Genomic DNA, 27,563 nt, shown 5'->3' with positions numbered 1-27,563 from the left:
GCCTTTCAGATCAGGTTGGGCAAACATTTGTCAGGAATGATGTAAGCCAAGCTGATTCTTACTTGGACAGGGAAATTAAGCTAGGTGACTGTCAAACTCTCTTCCAACCCATTTTGATCTATGGCCCTGCATCAAGGAACTGAGTGCTGGCCAGTAATCCACACACGTTCAGTCACCTGGGTCCCCAGAGGTCTCCTGTGTCACCCTAGTAGTCACCCTGTGTCAGGCAGTTCCTCACCTGGAAAGAAGTCTCATCCCTACAAGAGCATAGGCTCAGCTGAGAGCACTGTGAGGGTAAGTACATTCCTTAGACCCTCTAAGTCCTTTCCCCCCATGTTTTGGGTGGAAGACTGAAAACACAGGTGGTACTTACACTTCAGGGTGCTTACAATGAAATTACACCAGAACAAGTATACTCTGTCGTCTATCATACTAGATTGTCCAAAACCATGGATTAATGCAAGCTTCAGGTCTCTCATTAACAGTATAAGGCACAACACCAGCCTTGTACCACAGCCACGAGGTCCCCTCCCAGCTTCCCCACAACAAAGCTCTGTTTTACTGGCACAGGAACAGAGGCTAAAGCCCCACTTTGCAGCCACATCTACACTGAAACCCTCTGTTGCCCCGAGTTCTCTCGCCATGCTCCCCACGCAGCGGGAAGCCTGCTGCAGGACTGTTCTCCAGCACAGCCACAGCTAAGCTGGGACCACAGCACCATCTGCAGGGCTCTGCCAAAGACCAGGCTTTTACCAACTCCTCCTCGGGAAACGCCAGCACAATCCCAAGAGATACTTCACACCTGGTAACTCTCCAAAGCACAGGCACAAGCACACACGCACCCAACCACACTCTTAAGAGCCCTGGAGGAAAACACAGCCTGAAGTGATGCTTGCTCTCTGAAAGCATCACTCCAGGAAACAGATCACCGTTTTGGTACAGTTCCAGAGACCCAGTAAGTCCCAGAAAATCAAACGTATGTGGGATACTGGATTACATAAAATGCCGACTGTCAGCCTTCTGTGGCTTCAGGGAGCAGCTATGCATCTGCAGAGAGCTCACAAGCACTGTAAAATACTGACGACAGCAGAGCCTCCCACTCACGGGCAACAAAGACAACACAGACACGGTCCAGTGCTTCAGTAAGGGTGCTGGGAGCGCCTGTGGTTCCTTAAAACCACCATCTCCCAAAAGCTTTGCAGTGCTTCAGTACCAAAATGAGCCTGGGCCAACATGCGTAAAGCGCTGAAGAACACATTGTACTGCACCAGCACACTCCCTCAGATGCAACTCTGACAAATAAATCCAGCCTCTTGGGAGGAAGAACAATTTTTCTCCATTCTTGTCTTTATGAGAAAGTCAGCAGCACCACGTGATTTTCCAAGACACATAACCACTATGCAATGCAAACCCACAGAAATGCAAGCATTTTTATTATTGCTTTAGTTATAAATATAGGAATTTAACACTTGTCCTACTGGATTAGACCAAGAGTATGTCTCCCAGAGAAAGTGTCCTGCTCAGAGCTCTGACATGTGATTGATTGATGCTTCCGAGAAAAGGCACGCCGCTTTCTGCAGCCCAGCCACCAGTGCTCTCAGAGGGACATCTAACTCTAGTCTGCTGCAGGGAGTCAGCCTATCCCTTGAAAAACGAAACACGATGCTGTTTAACACTCTCATAAACCAGTAAACTATCCGCTACTTTTTAAGTACCCTGCAGAAGTAAGCTGTGCATGTTGCTCTGTTTCATATGTAAACACTGCCAACACCCAGATGAAATCTGTGAACTGTTTAAAAATTAAAGAAATAAGTCTGACAAACTGAACTTTTAAAAAAGACCCTAAACTACGATTTAAAAAAAAAAAAAAAAAGAACACCACCACCTGTTTGACTGCAATTTGTACTCGCAGGTCTAGCAGGCAAAACTGCCAGAAATCAGCTGTGCTAGAACTTTATTTCCAAATCTAGGAAAAAGTGCACGTTACCGGGACGTTTTTAGTTCTCTCCTTCCCTAGATTTCCTCTACCGTGTCTAACCAGGGCAGGTACTGCAGCCCAGAGAAAGCTCAGACTGTCAAGTGGGGAGGATTAATGCAGGGCTGAGTGGTACAACAGAGTGAAAGGCCAGTCTGTGAACAGAGCTGTAAAAGCTCAGACGATGCGGAGAGGATCCAGCTGGAGACCTGAGCACTGGTATATCAGAGAGAGCTCAAGTATCTCTGGAAAAGCAGGGCCAATGTTCAAGAATTAAAAAGGGAATGAAAGAGCAGGGAGTGTGAGTGTGGGAGAGGCAGAGGGGAAAGGGACTAGATGTATTAGTGCTCATGGAACGCCCTCTGAACGTGCTGCAGCCTTCGAAACAGATGCAGTTTGCTGATGCAGCTCCTACCTATTGGTTCTGGCTGTGCACTCCCAGTTCAGCCTGGACAGAGAGCCTGACAGCATCTGCCACTGTCTGGACACTTCCACCTCTACTGAGTGCTCACCTCCACTGGCCCAGCAGCTGCTTCCATTCAGGCCGGTAGACCAGATCCTTTGGTTTGCTCTTTCCTTCCTTCCTTCCCTGGCTAGCTATGGTCAGGAAGGGAACTTGCAACACCAGAAACAGCAGCAACAATAAGCAGCAGCTTGAATTTAATCCTTCCATTATTTACAATGTCATGATGTTGACCGTCCATTTCAGGGACTTCTCTCAGCGTTGTTTCAGGCAGCCCTACTCTGAGTCATCCAGCCCAAAGAAACAGATCTCAGCTATTCCCACAGCTGTCAAGGGACTGGGTCCTACTCCACACTTAGCCTGTTGTCAAATTTTGTAGAAATCATTTGACCTCCTGTTTTTCAACTTCTCCATCTGCAAAATTGGAGGAGCGATTCTGGCCTTTTTTGTAAAGTCTTGCATTTAAATGCCTTACATGGATGTTCGGCATTTCTATTACTATCAGAAGCAACATGCAGGTGCCAGATGTTTATTCAGGTCTGCTAGCATGTTTGAAAATGTAATTCAACAGCAATTCTTGTAAGGACACTTATCTGACACACTATCTTTATTACAATGTTTTGGTTGTTCCTGGCAGTATCCACCAAGTGTCAGGTGCCGTAGATTCAAATGGTGTAACAAGTGCACCGATCCCTCAACGACATGCCACTCAGCAGGACTGGGAAACGAAGGCTGCTTTGCTGTTGGAGATCTATTCCACAGCATCAGGATTCTGGAAAGGAACTGAATTTGAAATGCACAGGTTAATCTTGTCCCATTATACTAGCAAATCCATGTGCTCAGCCAGAGTTTGGACCGATCATATAATCTGGTCACATTCTATATAAATTCACCTCAAGGCCAAAAAAAAAAAAGTGAAATCCTTCCTAGGTAAAATGGGCGATCTGACATGTTGAGACGTATTTTTCATGAAATATCTGGAGCTGTGAACCTTCCATATTGAGTTCTGAGATTAATGAGTCACTTCAGCAGAGCAAACTAAGAAGTGGCATGCAGCTCTCAGGGGACGGTGACACACTTCTGCATGCCCTGCTGAGCTTCTGCATCTCTGGATGAAGTCTGTGTCAGAAAATGAGGGGGTCTGCCACTGCATGGAGAGTTCAATGCACTGGGGAATAAAGTGAAGATTCCTTTTGCCACGCAGGGTTTTCAACAATCCGTTCAGCAGGGCTCATCAGCAAAAAGCATACTGCAAGAGGAGTTATTTCTGGTACAGTTGTCATCTGCTTTGGTTTTGGATGTGCAGAAACCTAGGCCTGTGGGAAACAGAATGCCCAGAGCTTTAAGTCTTGCCAGGGAGAACATGCCTTTACTTCCATCCTATAAAAGCAGCAGTTTTCCATTGGTGATAATCTTACCAGAGGTAGTCACCCCAGAAATGCTTACCTACATCAGAATTCTGACTCAGAAACACTTGCCAGGCTATCTCAGGCTGTGAGAAGGTTGAGATACTTGAAGGAAGCCCCTGGTTTTTTTAAGATTGGCTTCAGCTGTGGACTTTCTCTGGCTGAGTTCATTCAGTACACCAGGGTGCAGGGACATGATCTACAAAGGACACAGACCTATACCTGAAGCAAAAATCTGAAGGTAAAAAAAGACTTACTTGCCACAGAAGTCTTTGTGAATAGCCCGAAGGATGAGTAGTAAATTGGGGTGTGCCTGTAGCCAGTTCTCCACCATATTTGGGTGTCTGGGATCAACTTCCAGAAACACACTCCTGAAAGGACACATTTGGGAACAGAAAGTGGGGAGATGCACATATTTAGGTTGCTAAACTGAAAAAAATTAAGGTCTGTCTTTCTGGATGACTACTATCAGTGAAGGAAACGAGAAGGTCAGCAAACACACTGCAATCCAATAATCCTAAAACCGATCACAGCTGTCCATTTAAGATGCAGATCCCAACTCCTTCAGGGGAGGAAAATGTTGATCTTGGGGGGAATTCTCATGGTACTCCTCTATGTGAGCAGTTCAACCTTTGTATTGAGATGTAAGGATCCCATTTGAATCCCATGCAGAGATATTGCCAGCTTTGTCCTTCTGAGGGCCCCACAGATTTAAAGCCAGAATGAAGTTTTATGATGTAAACGCATGAACACTGAGCATTGGACTGGCAGCATGAAGTTCCTCTTTGTATAAGCAGGGTGACATTAGTTCCAGGAGCGAGAGCCATAAAGCCCAAGTTAGTACACACATTTTCACACAGTAAATGTCTCCATAAATCACTTACGAAAGCACCACCAGCACTCAGACCTACATAGAGGACTGTACAAAGGAGAGTGCAGCAGGGATAAGGGAACTAATCAGACAAGCTCAGTTAGTGCACCAGGACTAGGCCAGGACACTGCAGGGCTATTTCCATCTCTGCTGCTGCCGGGCTTTATGACACTGGCCCATTTCTGAGTTTCCACTCCCATGATGAGACAGAACCACCCTAGCTTACAGGCACGGGGAGACGATGGAACTGGTTACAGCCTGTGACAGTGCAGCAAGATACAAGTTTAACAGGCAAAGAACAGAGGCCAAGTCCCAATCATACGCTCTCCTGAGAATTCCTAAAACGTCCCGCACTGAATGCTCCCTATAAATTCACCAAACTAACTACCAGCTGGGTGTGGATCGCATTCCTGACCTTAAAAAAAACTTCCATTCCTCAATGGGGGCTCCACCTTATAAAACCAGCAAAAAGGGAAAGACAAAAAAAATAATCCTAACAATCAACCCCGTGGGACCAATCTCTGTTGCTGGGAAGTTCTGAGGAGCATCTTCTGCTCTTGTGGTCATGCAAAGCATGAGGAATGAATTCTGCATGCAGTACGCCTCTCAATATTCCTGTTTCTCTACTCAAAACAGCAGATTTTCAGTGACCTCTCTTATGCTGGTAAAATGTCAGGAACTTTCAACAAGATACATGAATGCCCTGGCACAACAGACTTTTGGGTGGGTATCAGCATATTGATCTGTAAGCACAAAATGGATCCCACACGACAGAGAATAGGAACAATCAGTCTTGAGTGTTAACCACGGAGAAATTTAACATTTAAGAAACTATCCCTGACTGATCTTCATTCTCCTGGGATATTCAGCATCATACCCTGGCACAATAACTAAAAGGTGGGAGGAAAGTAGAGATCTACATCCATTCTCACAGAGTTCTATATTCCTTCTCCTTCAATTGTTATTCTGTTTAGAAAGCTTCCTTTTTTTTTTTTTCCACTATCTCTTTCATGTTCTTTTTGTTCCTGCTTTGACCTTTAAAGATTCTCACTTCACTAGTGACTATGAAACACCACCCCTGGTCAAGGAAGGCTCATATCCCCTTATTAACCAATTTCAAGCTAGTTTTCCTTATACACATGACACTTTTCAAACTGCTATTATTAGATGGGGCAGGAGGCGACATTTTTGCAACTGTTTTCCCTCTGTACCTTCCTGTATGAAAAGTAAACAGAAGTTACAGAAGTGAGTCGACATGAAATTCAAACAGACAACAGTGCTTACCCAGAATCCTTCAGAAGAGAAGGAGCCAGAGCCAGAATTGTTTTGATGACTTTCATCCCATCCTCTCCCCCATCCAGTGCATCAAGGTCCTCATAGCTGGAGTGTGGGAATAAGAAGACATTAACAGCAATTCACGTGGCATGAGCCATGCCCTTGAGGATGCACTGCCCCACACTCCATGGAGAAAGGTGCACCCAACACCCCTGAGCTCAAGTACTCCTACAGCAGGTGACAGCACCCGTAGCTGTTATGTAAAATGCAGGGAATAAGAAGGCAGCTACCACTAGGCTGAGAAATGACATGTTGAGCACAAGCAGAAAACATCCCCTGAACTCTTCCTGAAAATCATGAGACAACTGCAGCTGGGATCGCACAGTTCCAGCAGGTGGATCTGTTCTCTCTGTGCCAACTGGACAAGAAGTGGGTAGGTTTCAAGCAAGGGATCGCTTGCTTTATTTCAACCGTGCCAACAGCCAGCTTGCACTGCCTTCTAAACAAGCAGAGCTAATTAGCATGTAGAAAGCTCAACTTCCAGAATCTGCTCTGGTGCACATCTTGCACAGGGGTGGTGCAGGACTTTGTCCTGACATGCATGACAATCCATTCTGAGAAAGAACCAGCACACACAAAGTAGCTCCACATCCCAAAAGGGCTTATTCGTGTTTGTGTGGGTGGGTTTGCGTAAGACAAGTATTGGGACGAGAACAGGTTGCAGCATTTCCACACAAGTTTTTTTTCCATCACAAGAAGCTGCTCAGATTACTTTTACTTCCTTTCATAAACTTACGCAAATTAAGGAAAAAAATAAGGTCTAACAGGAAAAATGTTCTGAAACAGTTTTGGATTGGAATATTGTTAATTTCAAAGTGTGTGTTTTTTCCATTTTTATAAATATTTAAAATACTTTGATATTGTTTCAGACCTGTAAGCTGTTATCAAAGTAACAAAGTATTATTATATACCATATAAACACACCTATACTACCTACAGGTATACTACATTGGCATGTTTTGTGTGCAATTGTTTATAGTATAAGGAAGCAGACAGAAAACCTTGCTTCAAGGAGAAAAATCTATTTGTCTGATTACCGGAGGATTTCTGCGTCCAAGGAAGCCATGTCTTCATGGAAGACATATGGGGGGTTACTGACTATGAAGTCTATGGGTCCCCAGAGCAGCAGCTGCTTGGCAAAACCTAGAAAAGAAGAATCACAACCAGCTCTCAACCACAGCAATCCTCCCTATAAGCTCAGTGTCAAAATCCTACCCAGGAAACTGCTTCTCCACATGCGCCCATGTGTGTTTGGCTCTGCTTTTCTCTAAATTTGATCCCATTTCTTTTTGGGATAGCCTGGCCTCCTCACTCTCCCACCTTGCATGCAAGAGTGATACAAAGCTAAACATAGGCAAAGTATCATTTTTTCATACCAACAGCCCTGCTTAGCAGAACATGCTACAAAGCACAGGACCTTGAATGCTCTGGAGCTCTGTGCCAATCTGTATCTAAAGCAACAACCAGAACGTAGGAGCCCACAGAGATCTAAGTGAGAGCCCAGACTAGCTGTCAGGATGCAGATCCTTCCTCTCACCAGAGCTGCAGAAGGACCTCTAATGAGCAAAGGAGCCAGGCCCCCCAGTATCAATCATCCAATGGTTTGCTCTCCTGCGGACAAGGTTTAGCTCGCTACACTCATGCTACTGTCTGGACTGACACATACCAGCCCTGAATCAGACATCACATAACCATGTGAGCGTGGTGCCATCCTCAGGCCAGCCCCTTGGCACAGGGCTTACCCATGCAAGTGCAATGCCAACACAGCTCCATGGCTTTTGGACTGAAGCTGTTTGGAGCATGGGCAGCACAAACTCAGATTTGCAGACAGAAGACTCTGCAGACATACCCCTAAGAGGTCAGTGTCAAAAACAATAGTGTCAGAAAGGTGCACTAACGAATCTACAGTGCTGGAGCTCCTGGCTACAGAACAGCTGAGCACGTACGTACCTAACTGGATAAGCCTCACCAAATGACAGTTTTAACTGGTTTCAGACAGGGAAGACAACAGGTATCCTTCCCTCATTCAGCTCATCTAATTTCAGGTGAATAAGACTTGACATTTAATCTAAACTAAATATCTGGGCTTCCTCTAACATCAACAGAGAGAGAGGCATATACATGTTTATCTAAAGCATCCATGGCAGCATGGAATGAATTACCCTGTGTATATATTTGCCTCTCCCCAGTAATGCTAGAGAGAACTTGGACTACCAGCTCAGACACAACCTTTAGACACCTAAAAGCAGGATCAATTCACCTTCTGATGTAGTCAGGGACTCCTCCCAGCTGATCATCTGGCCTGGAAATCTCTGACAGGAAAAGCTTCACTGGCTTACTTCTTGCTGACCTTTTTCTCGATTAACTTCAACACCCCCTGACCCCCGCATCTCAAAGGGGTCCCTTGGCTGTGTCTCACACCTGCCTCCCCCATCACAGTAAAAAGGGAGAAAGACAAAGGGGATTATAACAGTGAAAAGAGTTACCGTATGAAACATCATGGTGGAGGACATGGATCCTCTCCTGGAGTTGCAGCCTGTAAAATACCAGAAGCAAAAACAGAAAGAAGAAAGATTAGGAGGCATGTTTGTGTGGATTCATGAGCAGCACACTGTATAAACAGATCATTAAATGTCACATCTCTTATCTGATATATGTATATCCTACCCCACTGACTGCAGCTGGATTCCTCTCAAGCCACAAGGGAAGTTTAGGATCTGCTCTTTGCCTGAGAAACAAAATTCAAAGCAAAGAGCACACTGCGCACCCATTGTGATTCCAGGGTGTGGCTCCTGTGCACCCAAAACCTATATCTATCACTCCTTGCCATATATACAGCACTATTCCCCTACCCTCTTGCGTATTAGCTACACCTCCAAGGCCTCCCCCAGGTAAGCTCACTACCCCTGAAAAACAAACAAACAAACAAACTAAAACCAAAACCCCAAAACAAAAAAAAAAACAAACCAAAACACAAAAAACCCCCAACAAAATCACCTGCTTCAAATATTTAAACTTGTTATTTTAAGTGGACACATCATGCTCACACATTTGACACATTCTTTCTCCAGCCTCCTTGATACTCTAGATCTTAACAGTGTTCTGGCCTCTGAGTGTATTTTCGAGGCATCTTTGGATCCCATCTCACATGCCAACGTTAAGGTGACGAGATGTTACTGCACACTACCAGAAGGCCAGCGCATGCAGGGCAGCAAAACCCCTGTGCCAGACACAGAGCGAGGAATAGGGACTCCTTTAGGAACAGCTCACACACAAACTGTGCAGTATAATGTATTTAAAATACACACTAGGATCTCTCAGATGCTGGCTTCTAACTCATGATATCTCTGATATCTGCCTCTGATATCTCTGTGCACGTTAATTAGGAAACACATGTTATGGTCAGTGTCTTTCATCTGCACGCAGACGTCCCCAGGGTGCTCACACCAGCAGAACCCCTGAAGGCACTAGAAGACACAAACATCTCTCCTTTACCTGTGACAAGTGAGCGAGTATGCATGTTGCCTTGCTATTTTTAAGAAACAGGTCTATAAACACGTCAGTATTTCTCAGGGAGAAATCTTGGCCAAGGTTCTGATCCGGCTCACTGTGCTAATCCAAGGTAGAACAGCCTGGAGACTGCCAGACTGCCACCGCATGGCACTCCAGTCTGTCACAACCTGGCATGATCCATCCCTTGCTCCTATTCCCATACAGAATAGGCTCCCTGCCAGGGGAAAACAGTTGAGACAGCGATCCCCTAAAACCTTAGGAATCCTGAGCAAAGTTCCCTTGATGTTCCTGGAACAGAAAAGAGAGACCAGTCTGAAAGTAACCTTGGTGCTTGGTGACAGCCTGATAATGTAGGAGAGGTCACAGAAACAGAGAGCATGAGATAGCAAGGAAGGAACAGAACCTCTAACCCCTCAGCTACATGGTCCACCCACCAAAGTACCTCTCTCTTCTCACCAGGTTTGCCTCTGGCTTTTGTGAAGACATTTCAGCAACGTTGGAGGAAGCACTTTGCGAAGTCATAAAGACAAGGCTGGTCAAGATTTGCTGGTGGAGAAAGACTCCACATGTCCCACAGGAGATGCCTTTCCCTGACCAGCAACAGCACATTGTGGCAGAGAGTCTGCACTGACCCCTAGCTCCTGTCCTCAATGAAGTCAATGTCTAGAGAAAACAAAACTGCCCAGCTCTTCCCAGCATGTTTCCTCCTCCCACGAGACCCACCACAGTGACAGAGTTTTTCTCCCAGCTCTTCAGGGTAACACCTCAGGGCTACCCAACAGGGTTCATAGAGCTGGGACAAAGGCCTTATACCCAAGTCCTACTTGCCTTTGCTGAGGGCCTATGGTACTGCCCTGTCAGCACACACAGACATGAAGAAAGGGAGGGATTCCTGCATCTGTCTGCAATGTGCCCAGATTGGCCATCCAGCACTGAAACTGATTTAGTGAGAGCAAGAGTCACCTAAGTATCTAGAGAACACAGCTGTGATAAGGGAGCTGTGAAGAGAAGGCAGGAACCAAGCTGGCTTCAGTCAAGCAATAACACGGCTTACCCTACTGGCTTCTCTCCCAAGAGCTAGAGGGCATTGTGCCATGGACAAGATCACAAGGACACAATGAAAATATCCACGGAGAAACATGAGGTTCTCTGGCACTGCATTTACACTCCCTCAGCCACTCTTTTGCCAACAAGCAATGTTAATAACAAGACTATTTTTTCCAGATGCCAGAGCAAAAACTACCAAGGAGGCAAAGATCTGGCCTGCTTTTATTATATCCACGAAAAATTGCAACAGAACTTGGTTTGACACCGACACATCAGAAGGAAATCTCTGCTCCCCACTCTCTGTAACTAGACTAGGAGGCAAAGGGTAACAGTGAGGTGACAAGTCCGGAAAGGGCTTGTTCCTATACATCACTTCAGACTCACTGAAGTTGGGGCTGGGGCTGAGTTGCAAGAAGTGAAGAGATACAGCTCAGTGCAGACAGAAACAGAAGTTGCCTGTCTCTGTAGCCCCAGTGCTGGCAGCAGTTTGGGGGAAAAAAGGGTATGTGGGCCCTGTGGACAGAAATCAGTTAATGAGCACCCAGCACCACTTAAGACTCACAACTGCACTAGACTACACAAGAGATAGCAACAGGAATCCTTTCAAAGACTGCTCTAGTTAACGCCTAGGGCCCAGCAGTTTCTGAGGATATGAATACACACTAGAACTCTGTACCTTTTACAATGTCTACAGAGACTGGGATCCTGGACTCAAAACCATACTGATATTCTAGTTCTGGTGCTTGCTATGTTAGTGATGGTCCAGAGTAACCTGGGTTAGGAAGAACCAGTTAAGGAAGTGGTACCACTAGAGGACAAGGTCAACCCAATACAGAGCTGTTCTGACTTCAGGCACGAGACGCTTGACTCCTTGCAGGGGGTTGGACTAGATGGCCTTTAAAGGTTCCCTTTCAACCCAAACCATTCTATAATTCAGCAGCTCTGAACATCCAGCCACAGCGCAGGTGTGCAAACAGCACAGGACCCAGCAGCACCACTCTCACCAAAGCCAAGACTGCAAGGAGGATGCTGATGGATACCACACCAGCACATCGGAGTGAAGGTGCTTTTTGAGTGTGCAAGCTTATATCTAGAGCAGCAGTGACAGAAACAAGCACAGCAATAATGATACAAGAAGCCAGAGAGAGAAAGGTTCTGGCTGTACTTGTCCTTCACCTAAGTGACATATACATTCTTACAACCTGCTGCCTTGAGTTTCCCAAGTTCACAGAAAGGGGTAAAAGCAGTTACCATGAAACACTTTCAAAACCCTTGAAAGACAGACAGCATTTAAGTACTATTGTTTTATTTAGGCTACTGTCCTCGCAAAGTGCATTCACAAGTCAAAGGAAAAAAATATTCTGCTAAATATAAGCATTTTTTTCTGAATTCTTACATGCTTTAGGAGCTCAACCTAGGGAAATATTCCCCAGTTTCCAGTGGCGATAAATATGAACCATATGCCCAAATAGTGAGGGCTCTTGGTCTTTCTTGAGCAAAAATTTACAGAAAATGGGTAATATGTGGGCTTGTACCTATGTGCGTTCTCCCTGGTGAGATCCACAGCAGCCTTCTCTTTATCCGTGGCTATCACCCGGCTCTGGGACAGAAAAAACAACAAGTATTACAACATCAAGGTTCCTGAGCAGACATGCTCTGCCAAAAGGGACACACAAGAAAAGAACTGACAATTGACTCTTCACTCTCAGCTCCTAAAAGGAATAGCTCATGAAGAATGCAGGTCAGGGCACTGATGGGATCGTAAGTCACTTCTAGTAACACCGCTAACGTGACAGTAACACCGCTAACGTGACACTGCCAGCTGCCTACCAAAATAAATAGGCTTCTGACAGAACTAACTCAGCTGACAACAATGGATTCACACAAACGCACATCACCTGATACGTTCATAGCTCCTGGTAGTGCCAGACTCAACACTGGCTAGTCTGGGGTAGACACAGGTTAAAGGAAGATCGTGTACTAGGCTTCTCCTCTCTAACGTGGACAGAATCCCTCCCAACATTAACACAACCACTTCCACAGAGGTTCTGGCATTCTCCATCTGTTATGCAGACCCCTTTTGCCTAGTTACTCACTACAGTTGTTACACCACATTCACAGCGTGTATTGACTGCGCGCACTTGACTGCGTGTCAAGTATGAGAGTCCTCCAGCATAAAGTTAAAAGACAAGACTACAGAGTTAGAGATTTGTTTGTCCTTCCATTCCACCTTGGGAAAAGTGCAGGCAAAGGCCTGACTTGTTTTTTGCTTTGCTTAATGTTTTTTAAACACAGATGTTGGTAACTATTTACACAAAGAAAACATGCTCAAAGAAACTACTTTGCATTTGCAGATGATGGTGTCATCTGCCATCATTCCTAGGGGGATTAATTTCAAAGCCTGAGACTAGCACCCACACACGTGAAGCTGACTCTTAAGGTGAAGGACACAGCTGAATCCGTAAGTTGCTGTTGTTTTCTCAATACCCTAGTGCCAAACTCTGCCTCAAACACTAAAGAGATCACACAGAGTAGAAACTCCACTTAGCTGTCAGCGTAGCTACCACTAACTCTAATTAGTCAAGGCTCTTTATTTCTCTGGGCACAGCAGTTTGTGCTACTCAGCTGGCAATGGACCATTATCAGTTACAGGGACAGACTGACACAGCTCTTTAACTTAAAAGGCAAGGAAAAGAGCTCAGGAAATCACAGTAATTATACTTCGAAGTCATGAATCTCAAGTATTAACCTCATCCAGTCACTGGGAGGAGGAACACAGGCATCAACCTCTAATTCTTACCCACCAAGTCTTATACTTCTACAAGAGGAGGGGCTGGCCCCAGCAATTCTCGTTCACGAGAAGGAACTAGCTGGTCTGCAATTCTGAGGAAAGGGGACTATTTTTCCCTTAACCACATGCGATGAGATCTTGGATTCATTTCTCTTTCTATTTACCAACAGTATCTCAGCAAGCATGTTATATGCCACAATAACCAGGGGCAAGAAGGGCTTTGGTCACCCAGATCTCAGTCCCCTCCCTGCTCTTTTGACTCTGTTCAGGAGGTGTGGTCTGTTATTAGGAAACAAGAGACTTAAAAAAAAGTGGTTTGGCAGTTGTGGTAGTGTGACACATGCTTGTCATATAGATCCCAAGTACTGACACTTCTGTGCTAATCCCTTTCCTGTATTCATTTAGTCTTCAGTCTTCTAGAGAAAAGATCCTTCTCTTCACAGCAAGGCGATTTTGAGAGATGACTGCCCCATAAATTCGACTAAGAGAGTGTGTGCCCATGCCTCAGTCCCTCCTCCCCACAGCCCAGGATATTAACTTAAACCAACACCCACCTGTGCTTGAAGCTAAGGTGATTAATAGTGAGCTGTGACAGCTGAAGAATTAGCACATTTGCTTCTTCCACTCTATGTTTCCACTACTCCTGCGGACAGCTGGGGAGAGCAATTCCTAAACACCCCTCTTCTACCTAGCATGAACTTATAGAGCCTGACTGTCAGAGACCTTTGCTGCTGAAGTGCCATCAAAGCAAAGAAGTTTGCCTGTGAAGTCTCAATGAAGACTAGTAGAGTGGGATTGTCCTGTACCATGGGCATCTACTGTACCATGAACACTGAAAAAAGCTCACCTGTGGCAGTTTGCGTAACAGACTCAGAGCAATTGCTCCAGAGCCGCAGCCAATCTCCAGGATCACAGGATGAGGGCCAGGAACCGGGAAGCAGAGGCCTGAATTCTTCTCACATTTCCTAGATTCTTCCTCCACAACTAAAGAGATAAGATCCTAACGAACAAACAAAAAGAAAAAAAAAAATAAGAAAAAAAGTTTCCAAGGGAGCTGTTTTGACTCACACCTTTGTGGTCTGAGGACTGGAGTTTAAACTTCTTGACTCAGTAGCCCAGGGAAATGTATTTTTATTGCTAATTTTTAAAATACAGACAGCAGCAATGGAACTGACATGCCAGAATTCACTTCAGCTCCATCTCCCCCACAGGGTGCTTTGATTAGCAACCAAATCCTCAGGATACAATTTCCCACAGATCCTCTGAAATCTTCTAGCACTGTTCGGAAAAACAATAACCAAACAGCTGGAGCACATTATCTTCTGCGACACCATTTTATTTACTCCAAAACTCCAGCTTTCAGAATTTTAAGCTTAAAAATTTAAGATTTCTACACTGTCTCAGTACTGCACGCAATCTGGAGGCAGAAGTACAGCTCCCAACAGCATCTAAACCAATGATCCAACCTGCAGATGAAAAGCAAAGGCAAGGAATTATTAAGTGATCCAAATGAGCAGCTCCCTGCTGGATTTCAGATTGTGGACTCCTACTACATTTTGTTGGTATATAGTCACATGGAAAAGATTTTCACCCATGCTCCCAGATCCATATGCATCTCTATTATTGCCTCCTCCCTCCCATCAATCTCCTCTTTTTTAAATCCCTTCGCATACAAAATCCAACGCAGCAGGAGAGGTCTCAAAGATACACAATTGTAAGGTTTGTGAAAATGAGTGACTAGCTATAAGAGAAAGCACACGTATTCCTCTCTCAGACTGCAGCATGAACACCCCTTGCTATTCACTGGCGAAAACTACAAGACTGTGAGAAATAAGTTCCAGTCCGAATGAAATAGGCTCAGGCAGAATCCTCTGTGAAGCACATTTTTATTCACGGTCTTGCAAGAGCGGGTGACCTACCTAGCAAGTAGGCACACTTTCAGTTCTTGAAACACACCTTTTTATTTCCTAATCCCGGATGAATATTTCCCTCCCCTGTTTCCCATTCATTAGGTACTTCAGGGTTCACAGTCTGTCTGAGGCGCCTAAAATTCTTCCCGGACGTCTTGCCTCTGTTTACTTCTCTTTATGCTACACCTAAAGGGATTATCCGACTAGTTTATTTCCTTCCTTTTTGGTAAAAAATTGCTCAATGTCATTAGCTCTGGTTAAATGTTTGACTACCCTTCTAGACACTAATCCAGTAAGAATCAATTTTTCCTTTTGTCTGTGTGATAAGAGATGTTCTACAAGCCTTTGCTGGAGCCTCTTTGTCTTAGTCATTCCCTTATCACGTCACCTCTGATGGAAACGGCCTTTCTCCTCTGCAAAAGCAATACCTGCCTTTCTTACAACAGGAACCTTGTAAACACTTTGAGTACATCAGCAGGTTCAGCAGGTGCTCACAACTCCCCGGAAATCTTAGTGCTTCCATAGTACAACAGGACAGAAACAAGGCCTTACTGCCCGAGGCACTGCCACGACAGCGAGGTTATTTCACTTGAGAGGCGTGCTCTTGCGTCTCTCCCGTAAATCCAGAAAGCTTAACAAAATTTACAAAGAATAATTGGCTTGATTTTGTCAACAGTTAAAAATTAAAGATATTACCAGGAAAATTACAGGTCTTCCATTTTTACAAGGAATCTTGCATGTTCTTGGCATAAGCAGGAATATTTAAGTGCAACATGTCCTGGCAGGCACATCAGCTTCTCTTCAGTAAAGCGATGGCCATTTTCAGAAGCCTAGACGGGGTGTGCCTGTACATAAGGGCATAAGCCCTTCCTTGGATATACCACCCTAACTGGTGCAGTGTAAATAGATGCCTGTGCAAAGCTGTAGGTTTTTATGTAGATATTTGTTGCTGTTGGTCATCCTTCATGCTAGGGCAATTTGTCTCTGCAGTAAGTAGGGAGGGAGGATGCAAACAGGCATAAAGACGAAGCATTAGATTAGATGAGCTTCACCAAAACATCTCCAGCAGCAGTGCACCCGAGACACTGGCTGTTTTGTCAGACAGTATTTTCTGAGGTTTCCCACAAGAACTGAACTGCTTTTAAACACAGTGAAGCACTGTGCCCCTGCATGCCAGCGCACACCCAGTGCTTAGAGAACAGAAGTGAAGATTGCACTACTTCCCAGTCCGGAATGGAGCAACAGGCATACTTCAACATTGTCCAGGCCCTGCACAGCCAGGCAGCTTCCAGCCGCTCCATTTTAATAGAACCCTTTCCCTGTTGATTCCTCCTGCTGAAAGAGCCCGAAAGCATAAGTAAAAAGGAAAACTTGGGTTTATTTGAGCATGTAAACACTCTGTATTTCCTCTGGTCACATTACTTCTTCAGATCCGCTCTTGTGAGCTTTTGCCACTTTCAACTCAGCTGTGTTAGGCTTTGCTGCTTTTCCACTACCCTGGATCTGCCAACAATAGCCTTTTGGTAGCCAATGGCTCTTCAACTTTCTTTAGGCTCCTTTTCATAGCCACAGCTTTTGGGGGCCTTCAGGGGCTTTTTAGCAACAATTACCTTCAACTGTTTCCATTGTTTTCTCTCAAATCTTCTCCAGTTGTTGAGCTGGAAAGACCTCACCAGTGACTGGATGACAACAGCCTTGGTGCTTCTCCAGACTGTGGCCTCTGCCTTCCACAGCTTTCAGTGCTCCTCAGCAATGAGCTCTGTTGTGCTCATACCCCAAAGCCCAAGAGGGAATGAGAAGCAGCCTGCAGGCTGGAGGACACTCTTCTGAGAGGCCTCTCAGAGGTGGGTCTTCACTGCAAAGTTAGGTTTGGTGACTGACAACCTAAGCTAGCCCTCAGCCAGGAATGAGGAGACACGCTGCAATGTCCCACCTTGGTTATCATGTCATTATTGGCACTGCACTCATAGGGAGTTTTGCTAAAAGCCTCCAAAACCCTATTTCTTGTTGCTGGTCTGGGATTCCTTTCCTAGACCATTATGGAGGAAAACATTGTTGTAGGCTCCCTGCAGGACTGTGGGAAACCATTAGAGGACTATCAGCGCTCAGATAACAACAGGGAAAAAACAAACACCTTATTTACCCACTTCTGTGGGAAAATGGCTTTTGCCTTTCAGCTAACATCTCCAGATGAATCAGTTTGAAAACACTTTTGCATTGAAGACAGTCAGAGACTGCAACCACAGCTGTTTTGGGGAAGCAGGTGCAGACTATTCCAAGACCACAGAAGAACCACCCAAAAAAATTCTGCTTGGCCATTAAATTACTCTTCTTAAATACCAGCCATTTCTGGTCACTTACAAATATTTCCAGGAAATCTCTACAGTAAGTCAGAACAACCATCTGTCTCCAGGGCTGATGACAGAGTAGTACAAGTTACTGATTACAAATGTCTAAATGTAACTTCCACACAGTAGAACTATTGTCAACATTTATTAACTTCCTTAAGGTTTATCATTAATAATGTCAAGCTTGGAGTTTTTAATGGAACTTCTACTTTACACATTCCACAATGAAAGGACTTTTAGAATGCTTGCCAAAGCTCCTATTTACATATGACCAATTTCAGTTTTTACCACATGTGTCTTAAAAAAGGGATGTTGGTATTACTTACACTTTGTATCCTACTTCCCAACTCTCTTGCTTTACTGCCTTGGTTATTTCATGTACTTCTTACTGAGGCAAAGGCTAGTTCTCTCATAACACACGTGTTTATCATAATACTTCAAAATTAAAAGATATTTAAAATAATGTGACAATCTAAAGAAACCTTTTTCCAGACATTAGTATCTCACTACAATCCAAAAGTTGGACAATTACAAAAATAAATTCTTTCATGAAATAAACTCAATTGGCAAGCAAAACAGAAGCTGTATTCTAACTGGCAAATTAAGAAAAAACATTACTAGTACAGATTATTCAATGTTGAATTAAATTTACAATTATGTATGTATTAAAAGCAAGACGTAAAGACAAAACAGAATGCACTGGACTAAGACATTTTGTAGTCCTGGTTTAACTGGGTGTGATACCATGGTCCTTCACTGAACAGCTTTCATGCAAAAACAATATTTCCCCAACATCTGCAAAAGAATCAGGGAAACCCAGCAACCACGATACAGAGTATGTCCAGTCAGCCCACTGACATTGCCTCTAGGTTTCCTTTTCAGAAATCATGAATGATAAATTTATCCAAAATTGTTCTGAAACAGTATTCTTCAGATTCTTCTTAGTATTTTTCTCCTTTTAGCAAGTGATCCAGCCAAAATCAGTGCTTCTCCGAGCACATCATCATCTCCAAGATGTCACCGCTGGAAATTGATAAATTACAGCATTTTGCAGAATACAGCAGAACCACTTTCAAATCTCATCTTGGGAGATGAGGTATTTCTGGCCATGCATCACAGTGTTCACACGAAGACTACAAAACACCCTGCAAGACAGACACTCCCTACCTCCGTACAAGAATCTGACTAGAGCCACTGGTGGGGAAGAGCAACAAAGAGGCAGAAGGTGCTAAAAAGAGATGCCAGTCCCAGACACAGAGAAACTGGGACAACTGCAGACAGCCAAAGGCTGTCGTCTTTATTGTGTAGGATACCCCGCATCTTCTCAGACTGAACAGATTCAGACCACAAATACCTGCTAATATAATGCCATCATTGCTAAAAGCCATCTTAACCATCAGTTTGATCACCAGCTCTAAAGGTTGAGAGACGAAATTACAAAAATTCCACTGGGAAATAAAAGAAAACACTTTGGCAGCCTAGACAATTAACCTTTGGAATACATTAAGTAAATTCTGCACAATCTGGCACTCTAAACTGAAATGGCAGGCTGTTCAAAAGGGCTTACTTCCACTCACACCATTTACAGGATTCAATACATCAGAGAGAGAAATGTCCTTCACTACAGAAAAATGTTATTTTGGATAAAACAAAAGCTTGACAATCAGTGTGTCTTTATAGTCTCTAAATATAGGAAAACGAGTTGGCTTGCTCAGGTGCCTCGTCCCTGCAATATGCTGAGCACTCCAGTACCTTTAACACATTTATCCTCACAACTCCCATTTACCAGATGACCAACTGTAAAACAGTGACCATCCCAAACTCACAAAGGAGGACTACAGCAGAGCAGAGCACTGAACCCAACGCTCTGGAAGCCTCATCTACACCTTTCCCACAGACACCACTTTAGATCATGGAAATGGGTCCCCCAAACCCAGTTGCATGAGGGCAATTGACCTCCTGCAGAAAAGCGGAAGGCACAAAGATCAGAAGCAGATTCCCATATTACACACAGAATGGTAGGGGTTGGAAGGGACCTCTGGAGATCATCTTGTCCAACCCCCCTGCCAGAGCAGGGTCACCCAGAGCAGGTGACACAGGAACACGTCCAGGCGGGTTTGGAATATCTCCAGAGACGGAGACTCCACCACCTCTCTGGGCAGCCTGTGCCAGGGCTCTGCCACCCTCAAAGTAAAGAACTTCCTCCTCATGTTTAGGTGGAACTTCCTATGCTCAAGTTTGTGCCCATTACCCCTTGTCCTGTCCCCGGGCACCACTGAAAAGAGCCTGGACCCGTCCTCCTGACACCTATCCTTTAAGTATTTATAAGTGTTGATAAGATCCCCCCTCAGCCATCTTTTTTCCAGACTGAAGAGACCCAAATCCCTCAGCCTTTCCTCATAAGAGAGATGTTCCAGTCCCCTAATCATCTTGGTAGCCCTTTGCTGCACCCTCTCCAGCAGTTCCCTGTCCTTGAACCGGGGAGCCCAGAACTGGACACACACTCCAGGTGCAGCCTCACCAAGGGCAGAGTAGAGGGGGAGGATGACCTCCCTTGACCTGCTGGCCACACTCTTCTTGATGCACCCAACAAACAGTGCTTGGCTGCTCTTGAATCATCTTTTTGTTTTTACTGTTGTAGATAAAAACGGTAAATATAATTAAAAAAAATAAAAATCCAAAGTGCTGTAATTAAGGAGCAAGTAAAATAATAAATTCAAAAAGTACCTTAGAAGTGTGACCCGATTCCCCATTTACCCACAGCATGCTAACCACTGCATAAGATGAATGCTCAACTGTGGGGTTATTAAAATTCAGATTATTGCTTACAGTATGCATCACTATTGTCAGTAACAACACAGCCTGCACTAAAGTCCTATTAATCAGTGCTACAGGTACTGGCAGAACTACTTTAATCCTGGAGCCTGGTGTACACGTATGCGGGTGTAAGTGTGATATTTGTGTCAGAGCAGGGAAATGGAACATTTTGAAGATCTTTTCTCTCCTACTCTATGCAAGAAGCTCCTTCCCCCAGTAAAAGCCACTTTTGGAAGGAGCGGAGGGACTGAATGGCAAACACACAAAACCAGAGAGAAACTAAATTCCTCGCTGCTTTTGGTAGCGATGGCATGAAGGTGGAAGGGAAGGAGGGCCCTGGACGTGGCTTGGGCAGCGCCCACCCGACTCAGAGCTGTTGACATCTGCTTGTAAGGGCAGATTGCGTATTTCATTCAATAGACGGGTGTACAGAGATGTTCAAGCAGCAGAGAGGAAGAGCTAGAAGTCACATGGAAAGGTGAGCTCAGTGGCCACCACTGTCCCTTGGGGCAGATCTTATGTACGGCTAAAACTGCCCCACAGCTGTCCTCTGCCACACAGCTTGCAGGACTGCCATGCGCCTTTCCAGGGCACACCAGCAATGCCTGTGAGCTGCAGGGCCTTTTTGTCAGCTGTTACAGGCAGACAGCTCAACAGTCAGGGCAACAGGCTAGGCTTAGGAACAGGGCCAAGCTCACAGCCCTGCAGAGTTACTAGTGTGACTAAATCCCAATCTGGCTGCATGTTGCAACCCCACCTTGCACGGTAATAATCAATGAACTTCCCCTTCTCCCCCATTTTACACGATTTTGTGCAAATAAATATTCAAAAGGATGTCAAGAGCACCAGCCACCTCAAACCTGTGCAATCACGAGGTGGAACGCTACGTGCAAAGCAAAGTATTTGGAAGGGGTTTTACATTGCGCTGGCCTAGAGGTGGTGCAGGCATCAAGTGATGGGTTTTCAGGGACCTAAATTCTGTTGTTTAGCACAAAACAGGGTGGGGAGGAGGTACCTAGACCTTCCAGGTCTGCCGGAAGTGAACTTAAAAATCTACAGGGAAAAACGCAGGACATCCTTGGGAGGGAGAAGGTTATCCGGTCCTGACTAGCAAAGGAAGAGCTTGCAAGGACTAGAAGAGACCTATTACCTGTGGTTCCACATACAGGGGACACAAATATTTGTTTCCCATGCTACTTAATTTCCATCACTCAGAGGTCCTCAAGCTTTTATCTCTTAGCCAAAGCCACTCACAGGCTGCTCTCACCTTGCGATTCCAGGAAGTCTTGCTTCACTGCCAGATTCACCCTAAGTTCACACTGTCATTTATTTGGTGGTTTGTTTTTTTTTTTTTTTTTTTTTTTACCCCTCATCTTCTCTGTTGAGAGAAATAAATGCAAAACTTTGCAAACACCGCCAGCTTCCCATGAGCCTCTGCCTCACCCTTCCACCCACAACTCCTGTTCCCCAGCTCCCCCCCACCCGCTCCCCCCAGCACACAGTCATGTTCTGACAGGTTCTTGGTATTACCTCCCCCTCCCTGCAGCCAGGTCTCTAGTTCACTGTATTTCTTGGAACCGCAGCTGCACAAAGAAAGCGTGAGGACAGTGTCTGCCAGCACCCAAACCACAAGCTCCACAGCTGCACGGCTCCAACCAGCAGGGTCAGGCAGCTTTCAGCACCAAGACACTCGGGAGGAAACAGCAGAGATTCTCGCTGCACAACGGTGGCTACGGAGCCGCATGGAAGTCCAGAGGCAGCGCAATCACATGCTGCAGTACAACAACAGTGATGTTTCTGCGATTAAAAGTACAAGGCTAAGAAAAACAAGAGGAGGGGAGGAATGGGAAAGGCAAGGGTGGAGCTCACAAATTCACACTGCATTCCCTGGAAGCACCCTTTTTTCGTGCCCCACATGCTCTGGGGAAAGCAAGGAAGATAAGATTCTAGGGGTACGAGCCAGGGTGGCAAGAGGTTCTAACTTCCCAGGCTAGCAAACCGGACAAGGAAAGCAAGAGACGCATGAAAACCTGAGTAACCTCTCTGCTTTCACAGACTTCCTGGGAATGTTTTACTTATTTGTGTGTTTTCCAGAAACTTCTGTTCTCAGAATCCAGGACTTTCCATAGAGCCTGATCTGATATTAACCAAATCACCCCTCCCCTCCTGTTTGTCCACTTGGCTGCCAATCAGCACATGACAAAACACCAGGAAGCCAAGCTGGAAACCTAATTCCATGGCAATGGCCATACAAGATCACTGACACGTGCCCTCTTTCCAAAACCAGACGCCCAAGCCAGCCCAGTGCTTAGTGGGCAGGCAGGCTACAGTGTTTTTGTCCTGGGGTCTTCTGCCTGGTACCGCAGTAGGAAAGAGATAATGTTGCACAAAGTTCATGAAACTCCCCTTATACATGTAGAGAAAGCAAAACACCAGAATAACTCCAGGAAGAGGCACTGATCCTGCAAGAAAAGGTGGCTCAAGCAGAAGCAATGACAGACAAACAGGCAAAGGCATGCCTAACACTGAGGAAGGAGTTGGGCTTCTCTGTCACACAACAGAAGCTCCTGATGTGTCACAGCACATGCCAAACGCTGTTTCATCTGTTGGAGGAGAGGCTGTGACAGCATCCAGAAATGATTTCACCAAAAGGCAGCAACTTTTGCAACCCATGTGTGCTACTGCCCAAGAAAAATTACCACAGTTGTCACATATAAATTTAGCCATGCCAAGAGGGGCAAGAAGGATGGATCAGAGTAACTGTAAGTCGGCTGTACCTTAGGTCTCCATCAGAAACCTCTCTCCAGAATCAAGGCATTTTCTTTCTCTGCAGATACTGGTATTGACCACTGCCAGATACAGCATCTGGACAGATGTGCTGGTCCAGCTCACTAATCCCTAGCCCTGAAATTCTGGTTACTTGGACGTCTGAGAGAAGGGGGGGACATACATTCTCCCCCCCCCCCCCCACGTGGGAATCCCTTCAAATCCCATCCCTCCTGTTACAGCTATTCTATAGTTTGTTTGTCTCCAGCTCTAGTCCTAAATCTTGCTCTAACAGCCAATGACCTAAGCTATTCAGATGAAACTCATAGAAAGAGAGACCCTATTTCAATTGGAATTAAAAAGCTGAAGACTTCATAAAGTTCTTTTAGGGCCAAAAAAAATAAAGGCACATCACAGAGATCTGTGAAAACATATTAGGAAGGTCTATACAAGTTAACCTGTGGAACAGGTTTGTGCATGAATTAAAGGAACAGCACAGGCTTTCCCTGCCTTCAGCATAGATTTTAGCTTTAAATTTATATTTTGAGTCTGTCCTGGAAATCACTAACTTTGAAGTAACCCTCTGCACTAGCACAGGCTTTTTTCCTTGCATAAGAAGCCAGGAGAAACTACTGCCATGGTTCATCTTGGACAGTTAGCCAGGAATAATCCTGTTTCTTCTTCCATTTCCTTTTGAACAAAAAATCTGTCCTGGGAAAACATCCTGTCCTGATTTTAAAGTAGCCAGCAACAGACTCCTGCTAAGCTGTTTCAGTAATTAGTTAGACTCTCTGTTAAAGATGTGCACCTTTTCTTATGGCCTGCATTTATAGTGCTTGTTATATGCTTTTCTATGAAACCAAAGAGACTTCTTTATCAAATTTCTGCTCCCTGTGCCAGGTAGTTAACCCCTAAGTTTGTCTTTGAGGAGCTAAACAGTCTCACAAGGTAGATCTTTCCAGCTGTTAATCCACCTACTGGTTCTTCTCCAAACGTACTTTCCCATTTCTTTCTCAACCAGTCAGTAACATAACTGCACGTAATATCTTTGCAAGTATTCCACTACTGCCATACACAGACTTAATCTTGCTACTTGTACTTGGCAATCCCATGTTAACACACACAAGGACCACATTAGCCTGCTGGGCAGCCCACTGAAAATGCGTGCTCGTGGTCAGAGCCCCAAATCTTTCTCCAAGCTCTTCTGGGAGAGGAAGCCCCTCAGCCACGAGGCACAGGCCGCATTATTTATTTCTGTGCATATGATCTTATTAAACACTTGTTCCTAGCTCAAAGGGCAATTCCAATTGCTGTGCAGCAACAACAGGTTCCCTTCATAATTCCCATTCCCCAGACACTGTGCCACGGCCCACTTTCAGAAAATATTGTTTTCCTCCAACATACTGATAAAATATTACCTAGCATATGGGTCAAATCTGATCTATGTGAGGCCACAACAGCTATACTCCAAATTTAGCACATTTGTTTACAGCTACATCCTGACAGCAGTTAATTTTTGATCTATTAAATAATGCCCTATTGTATTTAAGTCCAATATACCTTATAGAAGTGTGTATATCTATACATTTCAAGAAAGGACCTTAAGCTATGTACAAGATAGGCACCATTATCCTTTTCATTTCCCAAATTGGGAAGCCAGTGTTGCTGAAAGGAGAAGCAGCCTTCCTTTGAAGAGACAACTGGTCAGAGGTAAAACCATAAAAATAAAGAAGCCAGTCTCCTGACTCCTGATCCATGGCTGTACTCCACTAGACAGGGTGACCTTTTGAACTTTCCAAGAAGTAGCCATCTGTGGCAATGAAATTAGTGCAATGAAAGGCCATTCTGCATTGAAAGCTTCCTTTTAGCACTGATTAAATCAGAAAATGTGTACACTGCTTTGACATAAAGCACTGGAGAAGGGCCCCACCTTGCAATCTGTATATTTGCATATACATGCCAGGAAGCAAAAATCCTCCCTTCTCTTGTGTGTTTGACCTTCTTGAAAGGTTAATGATTATGTTTAGTGAGAAGTAAGGTTAAACTTCACGGAAGGTTTCTCTGAGCAAATCTTTGCCTAAAGTGCTTTCGCAGAACACCCCAGCACAATGACTGCCATGCCGCTGACAGATGCAAGTAAACAGCAATGGTTTCCGTGTACTGAACACAGTATCACGAGAAACAATCTATCTTGGGAAACATGTTAAAAGCTTAAAAATCATAGGTAGAAAAAGAATTGATTAAAAAGTGACAGGACCAAAAATTACAGCTGCTGCACAGGGCATGAATAATTTTATGTGTTACATAGTAAGAAGTAAGGGCTTTCCTGTTAAATGAGCAGGCAGCACCAAAAGCACAGAAAATGCATTTCCCACTTGCAATACAAAATAAGAAAGATTCGCTGTCAGATAACGTCATGGGGGCTAGACACAGACAGACTCAAAAGAGGATTAAACAAATTAATGGAGGACAGACCCATTAGTGATTATGAAGCAGGATGGCCCCAAATCCAGCTTTGTCTAAGAACAGTTCTTAACCGCTGACTGTCAAAAGAAGGGGGAATCCTTCCATACCTATTTTTTCCCTTGTAATTTTGCCCCCACCATCTGCTACAAGCCCCAGTCAAACACAGTACGTTCAACTAGACAGACCAATGCAGTCTGACCCACAAAGTCTTTTTTCTTGCTCTCACAGGAGGCCGCAGCCACAATATTTTTTGCATGACTACTAAGAAATGTTCAGCATGGCACATACTTTAATTTCTTTCCCTAAGATGCCTCCCAGGCTAAACATGTATCCTCACCCTACAGCGTGCTTCTGACCCCCTTACAGGGCAATGGACTCATGACAGAGCCACCACAACAAAGCCAAGACAGAAAAAAATTATGTAGGGTGTGACCTTGTGCTGAGATCACAACAGATCAAGGCGGCCTCACCAGGGGACTCCTGGACAGCCTGAGGGTCAGAGGGGATGGTGCAACAGAAAATCCTCCCAAGCAGAACTGGAGGTTCTCCTCCCAGCAGCTTTCATCCAGCAAAAACAAAAACTCAATGCCCAAGAACCTGACTCTACCCACACAGTAGTTGCAACAGATAAAAGGAGACCATTTTTGTTTCCACTGAACAAATAAGCCTTTATTTGCTTTAAAACCCAGCATCTGAGAGGAAGGGATCAGGAACACCAGAAATTCTACAATAATTAATAAGAAATAAAGCCCTCAGGAACTCTGCGAGCCTAAGCCTGGAGTGCCCTCTAGGGGTAAAAGACTGGTGAGCCGCATACCCCAAACTTCGGAGAAGTCCCGATGCAAAAACTAAACCTTTCCTTAATGAAGTAACGAGCTTTCATTTAGCTTGTATTTGCCAGGACAAAAAAGGAATTATGTATCCACGGTTTTCTGAGTTCTCCTTCTCTTTTTCCTATTTTTTCTCTGATCCACAAGGCTGATGTGATGGTAACACAGCCCAAGCTTTAGTAGGCCTTGCTTTGGGAAAAGGACTTTCTCCTCCATTAATACAGTGACTGAGCAATGTTGAGACAGGGATTCCTTGACAATACAGTGATAATCGCATAACAAAGATAATTCACGGGACTGAGCACACCCCTAATATTTGGCCCAAACACCTCCCCACTGCAGACGCCTGTCTCCTGGGGTCACCGGAGAAAAGCAGGCAGGACGCTGGGTTCCGCAAGCCCTTGCAAAGCCAGTCAGGACTTGTAGCAGCGAGTCCAAAGCTTTGCTCACAGAGGGCCAGGTAACTGGAGGAAGGGGAGACTGAGGACTGCTTAACAAAACTCTCCTCCAGTGCAGTGCGTCTGTGCTCACGGAAGCATCTATCAGCCCTGCATGCCAAGAAGTTATGACTGAATGCAATCAGCTTTGTTATCCCGCTCTCAGAACTTAAACAGGACCTGCTATTTTCCTTATTTTGGCTGCCTGTCCCCTCCTCACCCAGATTCCCACGGAACAGAAGAAGGAAGCCACATGTACTGACAAAATATTCCCAGAGGGAACAAACGGGAGAGGGCTCAGCTACCAGGGAGAACAAAACGTACTACAAAGGGGCAAATTTCACACAGGGCAAAATTAAGCAGACAACTGGGCTTCTCTGTTTGCATGTGTCTCTGTCCCCAGGACTGAAACAATGCCGGTGGTTTATGTCCTACTGTGTTTGCCATTACCAACGCGTCTGGAAGCAAGAGTCATAATCCTTCTGTTGTAACCATAGAAAAAAAACGGGCATCATAAAGATGGCTCCCCTTTTTTTCAGACTTTGAATCAACAAGCAGGAGCATTTGCAGAAGCTACATAAATATAAC

The 27,563-nt window shown here is 44.9% G+C and overlaps 1 protein-coding gene across 2 annotated transcripts in view; it reads right to left on the bottom strand.

Annotated features, from left to right (window-relative positions):
* Positions 1-1,400: 1,400 nt before the first annotated feature.
* HEMK1 (HemK methyltransferase 1, mitochondrial release factors N(5)-glutamine) overlaps positions 1,401-27,563 on the bottom strand; it is a 35,160-nt gene continuing 8,997 nt past the window's right edge. Inside the window, exons 5-11 of one of the 2 annotated variants that reach the window (XM_074602404.1) lie at positions 14,249-14,401; positions 12,146-12,210; positions 8,537-8,586; positions 7,088-7,193; positions 6,000-6,095; positions 4,102-4,215; positions 1,401-3,754 (exon numbers count right to left, since the gene is read on the bottom strand). In XM_074602404.1, the coding sequence (XP_074458505.1) occupies positions 3,718-3,754; positions 4,102-4,215; positions 6,000-6,095; positions 7,088-7,193; positions 8,537-8,586; positions 12,146-12,210; positions 14,249-14,401 (621 nt within the window). In that variant the 3' untranslated portion in view covers positions 1,401-3,717. The remainder of the gene's footprint in view (positions 3,755-4,101; positions 4,216-5,999; positions 6,096-7,087; positions 7,194-8,536; positions 8,587-12,145; positions 12,211-14,248; positions 14,402-27,563) is intronic. The other variant, XM_074602405.1, reaches the window with a different exon arrangement.

The sequence above is a fragment of the Larus michahellis genome, chromosome 10 (assembly GCF_964199755.1).
Source record: "Larus michahellis chromosome 10, bLarMic1.1, whole genome shotgun sequence".
NCBI classification, from domain to species: domain Eukaryota; kingdom Metazoa; phylum Chordata; class Aves; order Charadriiformes; family Laridae; genus Larus; species Larus michahellis.
This window is presented reverse-complemented; position numbering and strand designations above follow the sequence as displayed.